The 12,772-nt window shown below is 42.0% G+C and overlaps 1 protein-coding gene across 2 annotated transcripts in view; it reads right to left on the reverse strand.

Annotated features, from left to right (window-relative positions):
* Positions 1–11,089, reverse strand: part of mpp4b (membrane protein, palmitoylated 4b (MAGUK p55 subfamily member 4)) — a 73,960-nt gene extending 62,871 nt beyond the window's left edge. For both annotated transcript variants that reach the window (XM_034174855.1, XM_034174846.1), the window contains exons 1-5: positions 10,899–11,089; positions 10,653–10,774; positions 9,701–9,778; positions 9,524–9,607; positions 6,960–7,091 (exon numbers count right to left, since the gene is read on the reverse strand). In XM_034174855.1, coding sequence (XP_034030746.1) covers positions 6,960–7,091; positions 9,524–9,607; positions 9,701–9,778; positions 10,653–10,774; positions 10,899–10,962 — 480 coding nt within the window. In that variant the 5' untranslated portion in view covers positions 10,963–11,089. The remainder of the gene's footprint in view (positions 1–6,959; positions 7,092–9,523; positions 9,608–9,700; positions 9,779–10,652; positions 10,775–10,898) is intronic.
* Between the last annotated feature and the right edge of the window lie 1,683 nt (positions 11,090–12,772).

The raw sequence follows: 12,772 nt of genomic DNA on the forward strand, positions 1-12,772 counted from the left end.
GGAGTGCGGGCTCCAAGCACAAGAGGGCGCCAGACCCAGAGGAGGTGACAGCTGTCACTCATTACTCCAGCTGTCACTCATCTACACCACCATATAAGCCGGACTGCAACTCCACCTCCCCGCCGAGAAATCGACTACCAGTACTAAGGTAATTTTCTCTGCTGACTTATACGTTGAAAAGTAATCTGAACTTCTGTTGCAGCCGTATTCCTGGTGCTTTCCTTGTCTGGAGGATTGGCATTTTGGTGTGACAGTGACGGCTTCACCTCGCACCCCGTCCCAGATAAGTGGTTGATCAGGAGCTGCACGAGTGTGTGTGATTTGGAGGTGGAGGTGCTCCCTCCTAACGGTGTCTGGACTGTTAATTACTGAGTGTGCGGACTCACACTCACACATTATCTTTCTGTTTTCTGCCAGCAGTACCAGGGTCGACAGCCGAAGACAGAGGCCACCTGGGGACTCGGGACTTGGCGGCTCCGGTGTTCTTCAGGCCGTTGGTGGTGGAGGCCGTGTGGGACGCAGCTTCTCTCTCGTCGGGCGTCTTCTATCTTCGAGCCTGCCCACACGTCACCTGGTGTTTATTGACTGTGAACATTAAGACACGTTTCGTTGTGTAATATCACAACATTAAATTGTTACCTTTTGGCTTACTCATTGTCCGTTCATTTGCGCCCCCTGTTGTGGGTCCGTGCTACGACACCTTCCCAACATCCAGCCCTCTAATCTTTTCATTTCCGGTGCTATCCTGTGACTTTGTGTTTGTCCCTTGCTGTTCTTTTTATTAATATTATTGTGTTTATGATCCAATTATGTTTTTGGTTGTTTTACTATTTTATTTACTTTTTGTACAGCATTTTGGTCAGCGGACACTGTGTTTAAATGTGCTTTATGAATTCAGTACACTTTACTTTTACTTTACACACTTTCTGTTATGTGGGCCGCTGAAGAGGAGGTACTGCTGGCCCACCATCAGATGGCGCCCTGCCACACTGGCACTTTTTGGCCCTTATGCTGCGTTCACACCGGGCGTGACGCGAGCGACTGCAGCCACAGGTTGCCATGTAATCCCTATGTAAAGATGCGTTTTGGCGCCAAACCATGCAGCGCAAGGCGATGGACGTGAGTGAAGCGACGCGAGTGAAGCGATTTTGAGCGTTTTGCGCGTTTGTGGCGCAATATTGCGTCGCATCACGTCGCGTTGCCCTCCTCCTCAAGTTAAAAAATCTGAACTTTTTCGTCTCGTCGCACCGCGATGACCAATCAGGGACTGAATATGTAGTGACGTGGAGATGTCTGGAGTTTGACTGATGTGAACATGTCCTGTATCTGGTAGCAGCCTGTGAGCAGGACTTATGTCTCTTTTGTCCTTTATTTCACAATCATGACAGAGTTTTTGGAACGAACAGCAGCACCACAGCAGCGGGGAGCAGAGTTTATTTTTTTTATTTTACGTGCGCGTGAATCGTCCTGGAGATTATTTTACTTATTAACTACACAGCTGTATAATAAAGCAAATGGTGACTGGTTTCTAAAGACAATTATGACAGAGTTTTTGGAGCGAGCAGCAGCCCTACTTGCAGCAGCGGGAGCGGAGCTTTTTCCTTTTCTTTTTTATTTTCCGTGCGCGCGCGAGCGAATCGTCTGTAGAGAATATTTTATTAATTAACTACACAGATGTATAATAAAACAAATGGTGACTGGTTTCTAAACACAATTATGACAGAGTTTTTTGGGGGAAGAGCCAGCTGCAGCAAGCAGCGGAGTTTCTTTTTTTTTTTAATTGTTTACACGTGCGTGCTCGAACGGGACAGTTGATCCTCAAACTGGGTCCCACAGAGGTGGAAGGACCGCTGAAAGCGGCCGTCACCCAGACACAGCTCCTGCAGCAAATAATGATACTCTCTGTATTGGGAGCTTTCCACAGCAACTCACTCCGTGTGATCAAGGTCCGTCATGTTAGCGTGACTGACAACCGGAGCCGGCGAGCGGAATGGAAGCTCCTCCTATTTGATGACGCACCGGGGCGAATTTTCGCAGTGAAAGTCCACCCAAGCAGAGCGACACACCGGGCGAAGGAGGCGCGTCCGTCGCCTGGCGACCCACGCGAATTTGTAGCGTCTGATCGCGCCCAGTGTGAATGCGGCTTTAGAGGGTGCACGGGCCAGTTGGCCTCTCTGACGTCACCAGGTGCGCTCGTTGGCTGTCAGCTGATTGTCATCATTCATCATCACCATCCATAAAAGCCTGGGAAGGACACCATAACTCTGCCGAGTTATCAGCTTACCACACAGGTAAACCTACACAGCCGTTCTATGCCATACGCACATTCATTGTTACTGAAGTCTTTGCAGTTGTGACTTATACTTGCAGCTTGTACCCAAGTTTGTGGGAAGTTTGGAGGAGTTGGCGTCTCCACTCCTCACTTCTGACTTACTGAGTATAACCATTGACACTGCACATTCTCCAGTTTTCCTCTGCACTCTGGGAGTATCTGGATTTATTCCTTCAGGAGGATTTCTGTGATTTGCTGACTGTTTGCTGGGTGTACACACACCCACCTAATCTGTTTTTGCTCCTGCCAGCAGTACCGGTCCGACAGCTTCGAGCGGTGGCCACCTGGGGGACCAGGACTTGGCGGCTCTGGTGTATTGCAGGCCTCTGGCTGGCGGTGGGACTTCGTCGTTTCCGGCACTTCTCTGGCTAGGCGTTTCCTACCCTCGGTCCTGCCCACGTGTCACCATTTTGTTATTAATTGGACTATTAATTGGAATATTCATAATCTGTTTGCACTTTTGCATAATAAATGGTTATTTATTGGAATTCCTATTGACTGCTCATTTACGCCCCCTAACGTGGGTCTGTGCATTCACTTTCCCAACACTTTCCTCTTCAATTCAATGGGAAAGTGTGTCCAAATATTTGACTGGTAGTGTAACACCTTCAGAATTGTGTGGATGTCTTGGTGGCTTCTCTCACTTGTCTCAGTCTTGCATGATCACTCAGTTTCTGAAAACTGCCTTCTCCAGACAGTTTTACTGTATAGTACCATCCTTTTTGTATTTGTTAAAGAGTGATGTAAATGAATTCCAAGACAAATTCTGTGACTTAAAAATGTTCATGTATCCATCCCTTAACTTGTCAAAAGAAAACTACTTTTGGGCCTGACTACATTGGCTTGCAAAAGTATTCGGCCCCCCTTGGTATTTCACGCATTTTAATTTGTTCATGCCATTTCAAATACAAAAAGTAAACCAGGCTTGTCAATAATAAAAATTTCTAAATGATCTTTCTTAAACTCTTTCTTAAACTCAAAGCAAATCTCTACAATTTCATATAAATTAATTAAAAAATATAGCTGATGGGTTGCATAAGTAATGGAATGCTTTGGTATAATATAATAACCTGTAAATAATCAGTTTTATTGCCAGTTTTCTTCAGACAAGTCAGGGGATGGATACATGAACATTTCCAAGTCACTGAATATGTCTTGAACTTTATGTACATCAATTAAGAAGAAATACAAACAGTGTGGCACTCTATGGTAAATCTGCATGGAGTACATAGTTTCCAAAAACTGAGTGACTGTGCAAGAAGGAGAAGAGTGAGGAAAGCAACCAAGACACCCAGACAACCCAGAAGAAGTTACAGGCTGATGTGGCTGTGATTGGAGAAATGAAGTTCATTTCTGTGAGACTGGGAGATGCTTCAGAAGAACGTATGGAGCCATGAGGTCACTCGACAGATGTGTTTGGCAATGCGATATTGTTCCAGGACAATGAAGTCCACGTCTTTAAGGTCCTGGTATTTCCTGTCTTACTGTGTCCTTGTGAGACTTGGATGCTAATCAGTGATATAAGTGACTTTACAGTAGTTTCCGTGATGTGATGTATTTCAACATGTAAATAAAAATGTATTTGGACTTCATGACCAATAAGACTGAAGTGTGGGAGTAGATGGACTAGGTAAGCATGAAGACTCAAAGCTGGATCCCATCCTGTACTGCAGACAAAGATTAACTGAAAACAATAATCAATAGACTAATCAATTACAAAAATAATCATTAGTTGCAGCTTGAATCACAGGGCTGCTTTTCCAACACTGAGGCCAACATGCCCCTGAAATAAATGTGTTTTCAAAAGATTAAGAACAATCCAAGTGTTCCTGCATCCAAAATACACAATAAATGTAGATACAAAGGAATGCTAGCGGTATCTAGTCCTGCAGATACCGCGACAAGGTCTGCACAGGTTCCGAAATAACTTCATCTTACATTTCTGCAAAACTGAGGTGAATAAAATTTCACTTGTGCTGCTGAAACAACTGGGAAACCCTGAGCCTTTGTGTCATTTCAGGAACTGTACTGAGCATACACAGACTGATGTCTATTTTCTGTTATAATAATGTCCCAAAACTGATTACATGGGCCCAGTGGTGGGCACAGATAACCAAAAAATTAACTTTGATAACAGATAATCAGATAACTGAAAAGTTATCTTTTATAAAGCTAAACCGATAAACCACCTAAAAATGCATCGGAAGTTATAGATAACCGATAAATTCCAGTATTGTCTCTGGTACACTTGCAACTACTAACAAGCTGATTTTGAGTTTTAACACCACAATCGCTTCTGGTAGCATCAAAAGCAACAACAGACCCAAACAATGAGCCAGCACTTCTGTCTTTGTGCTTCCTGCTCTCTGCTCCCAGCTCCTGTTTACTACATAGCTTCCAGCACAGACACAGCTGAGAGGAGCCACAAAGCTCAACTCCCTACTCAATCACAACGGTGCCATCAAGCAGAGGTCTTGGAAAATAAAGCAGTGCTGACTTATGGTTTTGTGTATAAATAAAATGAATACTGATAGAATAACTCCATTAATGTCAATTCTGTAATTTGTACAAAGTTAAAACATAACATATATCTTTTAATGTTGAATAATGCACTAATTCTGAAGTTTTGTAACAAACAAAGACAGAGTGCAAAGGATTCTGGGTAAAATGTGCCTCCGCTAACACTGATTAGTTGACTCATTTATTATGTAAACCAACACATTAATGTGAGGTGTGTCATGTGCTGGTGTTTACAGATAAATGTGCTTTTGTAAAATATTCCATATTTTTAATTGTAAAAAAAGCCAAGTTGTAATTAGATAACCGTCTGATATAACCGGTGTCAAAAATAAATAGAACACTGCCATGATCTACTGGTGCCAGACGTTCAGTACTTAAGCTGGGTTTACACTGTGCGAGTTTTGGCCCTTTTTCAGCTGATTTTTCATTCGTGCAAGAATTTTTTATATCGCACCGAGTTTCAGGTTAATCGCGCGTCCTGCATCGTTTAGTATACATTGAGTAACGAGCTGCGTTTAACATCAGATGAAAATCAAACCTATTTGATATTCTGGTCGGCCGTTGTAAGGGTTTCCCGCTGCTCAAGTGCTACAAGCATCCGACCTCTCGCACTGTGCACGTGCAAACACCACAGACCTGTATTGTAATGTTTTTTTTTAACTTTGATGTCTCCCATCGAGAGTTTTTGTAAAAAATAAGAAATGTAAATTAAATTTGAAAAAAAAGCTTCTGTTCACGTACTTCTGGAAACGAGTCCGACGGCGTGTAGCTTTTGAATGTACAATGTGTGTGAGAACATAAATCGTGTGCTCTGAACTTTACACTGTGCGGTTCTGTCATCCATCTTAAGCTGGAACCGAGTACAGTGAATGAAAATATCAGCCCAGCTTCAGGGCGAATACTGCCATGAACACTACTGGCCAGCAGATGGCAGTAGAGACCATGAAAACTTGCCAAAACAAAATTCAAGATAATCCGTGTCTGCTACATTTAAGATAAGTGGAATTTAATAAACCCAAACACAATAACAACATCTATAAACCCAGAGAATATATTCACAAGAGTTTTAGGCACTAGAGTTTAATGCTGTTGTCCGTGGAGCCTGATCAGAGTGTGTGAAATGCATTTCTCCTGTCGTAAACATACTGAGATTACCCTATCCTACCCATAATGCACTTGGCACAGCATGTCCATACTAAAACCTTAAAAATTAGTGCATTACTTTAAAACTAAAACATATATCTGATATTTTCACTTTATAAAACTTCAGACATGACGTTAATTTTAAATAACTTGTCTGAAATTAGTTTGGTTAAAATTTGAACCATAAGTTAAAAATGTATGTCTCTGGATGACTTGGGTGATATTGCCTGTGTATCAGTATGGGGTTAAAAGAAATAAGTTTTTTTTTGTGACCAGTTATCCTTTGATTGCAGAGGATAGAACGGTTTCTTATAGAAGCAGCTCTCCTTCTGCTACTCCTCCTGCTATGAAACATTTAACAGGTAGGTGCTCAACTGATTTTAAATTTTAGAAATGTTTGTAGTTGTTCAGCTTTGTTTACCACGTTAACAGTCTAAAAATTATCGGACAAAAATTTATTGGAAGATAATTAGTCTGATAATGGTTCTTAAAGTTATCTGAAAAGATAATCTGATAATGAAAACATTAGCTTCAATAATTATCGGTTATCGGATTATCGGAACTGTGCCCACCACTGCATGGGCCCATCACAAAGATCATTATTACTGTTTATTGCAAGCAACAGCCGTCTGCATTTGGAAATAACACTTCACACGCAGCTGTAACTGTATATTATGTTATGGTCATTTTACATGCTAAATGACGTCACCATGGCACAAAATAAAAGGTTCACTGGTCGTCGCCCGTATCTATCAGAAGCTGGAATTTCAGAGCTGAACACACTGGAGCTTTTATGGAGTTATGTACAGATTTTTGGAGACCAGCTGACTGATTGTCTCCATTAATCCTACGCTTGCCCTGCTAAGGTCAGCGGAAAGGGCTGCAAACTCTGTCTTCTTTCTTTCTTTCTTTTTCTTCTTGAAAAAAGCTACTCAATGTAACAAATGTTAGCTGTCCACCTCACCAGAGGCTGTTTGTTCTTGACCAGGCAGACAATCCTGGTGGCCTCCTCATCATCTGGCAGGTCATCTGGCATTGGCGGCAGCACTGGCTCATAGTCCTTCTGGGCCACTGAATCATGAGCCGACAGAAGGGCCTAGAAAACGAGTAAGAATGAAAGCCGATGAATACCCCATGTGTGCACGTAAAACTGCGCTGCAACAGTATAATAGTCATTTCAAGATACAGCAAGTGTGGCGCTGTTAATCTAACTGTACTGGCTGCATAGATCTAAGAAATGTGTTTTTCTGACTATAGCGACAGAATTCCATGAGGTTTTAGTGACATAATCATGACATCATGTATACCATTGGATTACAAGTGATTTACTGATTGGTATAAGTGTTACTGTCTGTCAAGCCCTGTTGGCTGCAGAGAAAACCTAGAAAATGCTCTTATCGCCCCAATCTGTTCTAACCGTTAATCTAGAGACACTTTCCCAGGGAGCATCCCAACCAAGTTTGGAGAACATCTGCTCAGCTGTGTCAGAATTATTTGAATGATTACAATACCTTGCTGCATGGCTCGTGGACAGGACAGTGAGATGACATGCAAACCAAAGACTTTTTTTTTAAATCACAAACAAACCCCATGAAGGCATGGCATGGTTTCATTCCAACAGGGTGAAGGTTTTGACAATGGCTGGAGAACCAATCCTGTCAACAACCCCTGTTTGGAGATGAAACTAAAGTGCATGGCCTGATGGTTGGCAGAAACCCTTGTAGACATGCAGAACATAATTACACAAAAAGTAGGTTCTGGTGGAATACAACCCAAGACTTGTTGTGAGGCAAATGAGCGAAACCTGTCAGAATTGGGTATCTTATTCAGACAGTTTGCAACTACCAAAACCTTTTAACCATGTTTGCATGAAAATCTGCCAAGTTTTGTAGATGCACATGCTTGAGACATGAACACTAGCCAGTAAACTAAGACCATGTCATCTTTTTTTGGTAACATGGTGTGTTTTCCCAAGCACGATCCATTGCTAAGTTGCTACACTGTGAAAGGCCATGCTACCGGGACCAGGCCAAAAGAAGGCCCGCAAACAACCAGTCTGCAGCACATAGAGCGATAATATCAAGACATCAGGGTGGTTTGGGGAGGATCACAGGTCTACTGGTGTGATTTGATGGTCTTCTGTTATGGACATTACCTTTCCAAGCCATGATGCCCTGCTACCTGGCAACCTTGATAGCTGCACGAGACAGGCTAGCATAGTGGGTATAACCTGTAGTTTAGTAATCCTACTTATTTATACCTTACTTATAAATACATACATACATACATAACATATTCACAAATGTACATACGGATCCCAAAAGGTGGTACTTTTTATTATTACTTATTTACCAATCATTTTGTATTAAAAAATGTACAGTGATTCATGGGATTCTTTGGGCCATGTAGGATACACCTGTTTTATCCTTTGGGAGAAAGAAGGCTGCACAAGTTGGCCACTTTCCAAGCAACGTTTGAAACGGGATAGCCTAGCCACACCACTTATGATGTAAGCGGCCTACGATTGCAGTCTTAGAAGCATGCAGCTGCTGAATTGGGACACAGGCAGAGTGTTGTCAATACAGCAGCTAGCAATACTGACAACTTTTTTGAGCATTTTATTTCAAAATTCTGTGCTATCTATACATTAGTGCCATTACCCCTAATTAGCAGGTATCGATGGCTTGGTAATGTTAGCTGCAGTGATTATCATGTTTTTGGAGACAAAGTGTTGGTCATAGTTTTTAATATCCACCCCCTACCACCTGGTACGAAAACACAGTCCATAGAAAAATACATGAATCAAACACCTGAATGAAGGTTATTTAGTTCGTTAGGTGGGGTAACTTGGAGATAGGTTAGTGCGTACAGGCGTCATTCATTCCAACAGTGCACAGTCTTGTCTATGCTCAACACTTTTATCCACTTATGGTTTGGCTGGGAGACAGGCAGTGCCAAGATTACAACAGTCGCATCTGCACCAGTTCATTTTCAAAACTGCTCTTCAGAAAACCTATGGGTGACTTCACAGAGGGTTTGTCCAGTCTGTGGGTAAAACCTCGTCACTTGCACAGACATTGTCCAATATGACCAATGTCTTTATGCTATTTTTTTTTATTTCTACACTACAAAAATAGCCTTAATGTGTAACAGCTGTGGTTATTTTCTGTAGGAAACATTTTGCATTTGGAATAAAAATGATCCAAGCATCACTTATTTATGTGTATGCTCTGTATGAACAGACTCAAACACAGACAAAACAGTCACACTGGCCATCTCACAAAGCAAGCAGCAGTCCAGGAGTTCTGTGAATGGGTACTCGCCTCGGCTGGGGAATTAACCTGGAGTCTTAGACGCTCATACACTTGACTTTATGGAATCTGGAGATAAGCACTGGAACGAACTGGCCTCAGGGCCTGCCTAGGACTTCTTCTTTTTTTTCTTTTGTTAATTGCTATATCTTGTTAAAGCAACATGAAATCCTTATCAGGTGACTTTTATTTATTTATTTATTTTTTCATTACTCACCTGCAGATGTGGTTGTCGGAGGAGACGGTCAAGCTCCTTGGCTTCTTCGGAGCAGCAGGTTAATCCTCTGATATCTATCAGCAACTATGCAAACAACACACATGGACTATTTAAATACATGTAACTTACTCCATTCAATGAATGTAATTTTGTAATTTAATCAAATGTGAAGGTAACCTGAAAACACAACCCTGAACCGTAGCTCAAAGCTGGTGTTGGACCATCAATCAGGAATTTCTGAAGGCACTCATAAACCTGAAATGTGTTGTCCAACAATAAATACAACAAAGGGAAAGACATTAACAGTATTTTCAGGGAGTAGTGAAATAGTTTGTAAGAACAAAGTACTGTATTTCTTCATGATTAATGTAAATGAAATCCAAGACATATTCAGTGACTTGGAGATGTTCCTGTATCCATTCGTCACTATGAACAACAAGATCAACAAGAGCTAACATGCAAATTCATTCCCTCTAGCTCTGGTAATCTCAACATTCCACTATGCTCACCCTCATTCACACACACTTTCTCCAACTGACTTTCATTCCCCTTCTCTCCAGAGTGTACCTGCACCACTCCAGGCTTGTCTCAACCTGCTCCCTACTCTCACTCCAGATCATAATGTCATCTGCAAACATCATCATCCATAAACACTCCTGTCTGATATCATCTGTCACCCTGTCCATCACCATTGCAAACAAGGAAGGCCCCAGAGCTGATCCTTGATGATCGTATGTCCACCCTGAATGTACTTGTCACTCCCACTTGACATCTCACCACTATCACATTTTTCTTTTACATATCCTGCACCACCAACACATACTTCTCTGACACTCAAGACATGCTCATGCAATAACAAAACTCTTCTCTTGACACCCTGTCATAGGCTTCTAGTACATCCACAAACATGCAACTCCTTCTGACTTTATACTGTTGTTTTTGGCAGTGTTTTTCAGCACTCTCAAAGCAAACAGTGTAGCTGTGGTGCTCTTTCTCAGCATGATGCCATATTATTACTCACAAATCTTCACCTCTTTTCTCAGCCTAGATTTGCTATTCTTTCACATTGCTTCAGTTAGTTATTCAAGTCTAACTGCAAAAGTATTTCCACTTTGTGTTGTGTTCAGACCTGAAGCAATGACTGCAGCCACGAGGCATTGAGAAGACTGTGGACCAACTCTGCTCCGTCGATGTCCTCATGGATTGACTGCCTCACCTCCTCAATCACATCTGTCAGGATCTGATGCAGTCCTGGACCGTGTGTACATATGTACACACACACACACACACAGGCACACACACACACAAGCACAATGCCAGATTATTAAAATGTCCACAAAGACCAAAGCCGTATATTTATAGAGAAGGGACTGACCGTGTTCTCCAAGTTCACAGTGGGGGTTTAACACCTGAGCTTCCACCGCCTGCCTCATGGTCATTCAGCCTCCTACCAAGTTCTGGAATTTTCACTGATGATTTACCAGGACATGTAGTATCCTTTTTTAAGTAAAAAAAAAAAAAAAATACACAATGGACCAATCAAAGTTGTGTCTGCAGTTGTCAGTATTATAGTAGCCAGATGTTCTTCAGGACTATCGCTTTGGAGATGTGATGTTGACCCTCACAGCTGTCACCTGCCATCAAACTTTGTGCATATCTGGTTTCTTTTTAGCTTTGTGGCACCGATCATTAGGGAGAGAATAAAGCAGGAGTGCAATCTCATATTGCAGTATGGGAGTCACCACTACAAAGCGCATGCCTCTGCTGAAAGCAAATGGCCACTAGTTTTGCATTTATGGTTTTACAGAGTTGCTCAAGTTCATCATTTCCACAGTGTCTCCAGAAAGATGCACTTCAATAACAGTTCTATGCATTCCAAAGTTCTACAGAAGTTGAGGGATTTCCAGATGCAGCTCGTACTTATATTTATATAGGTCAGTTAAGAGGAGAGATACTTTTGTGCTGCATCATCATCTGCAAGTGTTGTAAAAGTTTGGTGTCATACATTTCTATTCTCTTCTTTTTCCTCTGAACTTTTTACCTTTGAACTTTTTACCTCTTCATTTTTTCAAGTAACAGCAGCAGCAGTAGTAGTAGTAGTAGGTTTTTTTTTTTTGAGGCAGCTTTAGTCCCACACTAACAGTTTTGTGGAGTCCGGGACAGGTGGGAGGTGACAGGTGTGTTAGTGAAGAAGATGAAGTTTTCATTTCAGTCTCTGAATCAAACCTGCCCTGGGGCGGGTTATGTGATCTGTTGCACACATGTTGATCTTTAACTTCTTTTGCACCACAATGGAAATAAATTTGTTTTCTAGCTGATTGTATTCACAGGGCTGCCCCGTGTTCAATTTGCTATTCGCAAGGCAAGACTCAACAGCATAGAGGTGTCATGAACTGCCCCGGGCCTGGGTTTTCATCTTGGTTCTGTCTGTGCTCATTTCTCCTGTCTTTGATTTTCAGTTTAGGATTACTTTAGTCACTGGTTTTGCATTTTACCACTATAGTCATTGCTTGTAATTTCTGTTTGTTATGCTTTTGCCACATGTTAGTTGTTTCAGTTTCAGCCCCAGCCTTTAATTCTCTTGTTGATCACTTTCAGTTCTCACCTTTGTCTTGATTTTGTTTCTTTGCTCCTTCCAGGTGTTGATTTTCTTGCATTATGTTTGGGACTCACCTTCCACTTTCTTTCTGTCTGCTTAGTGTTTACTTTTCTGCACTTTCTTGCACCTGTTTGCTTCATCTTTCTCTTTCTTCCATGCCTCTTAGTGTTTATTTTATTGCACTCTCTTGTTCCTGTTTGTCTCAGCTTTGTCTCCTTCCTGAACTTTCTCACACACCTGTTTTCACTTTTCTTAATCACACCCTGTTATTTAAGCTGTGCATTTCATTCTGTTCTCTGCCAGTTTGTTGTGCTTTCTAGTTCACGTTCCAGGCCTTTGTCTTGCTCTGCAGTGTTTTTGACCATGTTCTGCTTTTGACCTTGCTCTCGCCTCAGCCCATGACCATTGCTGACTTGTGTTTTGACCAGTGCATGTTTTTGGACCTCGCCTTTGCCTGTCGCCTGCCTGTACTGCCACCTCTCTGACTGTCTACTTGTGTACCGAATCCCTGCCTGCCTTTTTACTATCACACCAGTCTGTGAGCTTTGCAAGCCTTTATACAATCACACCTGTCCCTGTGAGTTTTGCATTTGTGTCCATCCATCTTCTGTGCCACGCCTAGTCCGATCCTGACAAGAGGAGCTCTTAGA

Source organism: Thalassophryne amazonica, chromosome 1 (assembly GCF_902500255.1).
Source record: "Thalassophryne amazonica chromosome 1, fThaAma1.1, whole genome shotgun sequence".
Classification (NCBI taxonomy): domain Eukaryota; kingdom Metazoa; phylum Chordata; class Actinopteri; order Batrachoidiformes; family Batrachoididae; genus Thalassophryne; species Thalassophryne amazonica.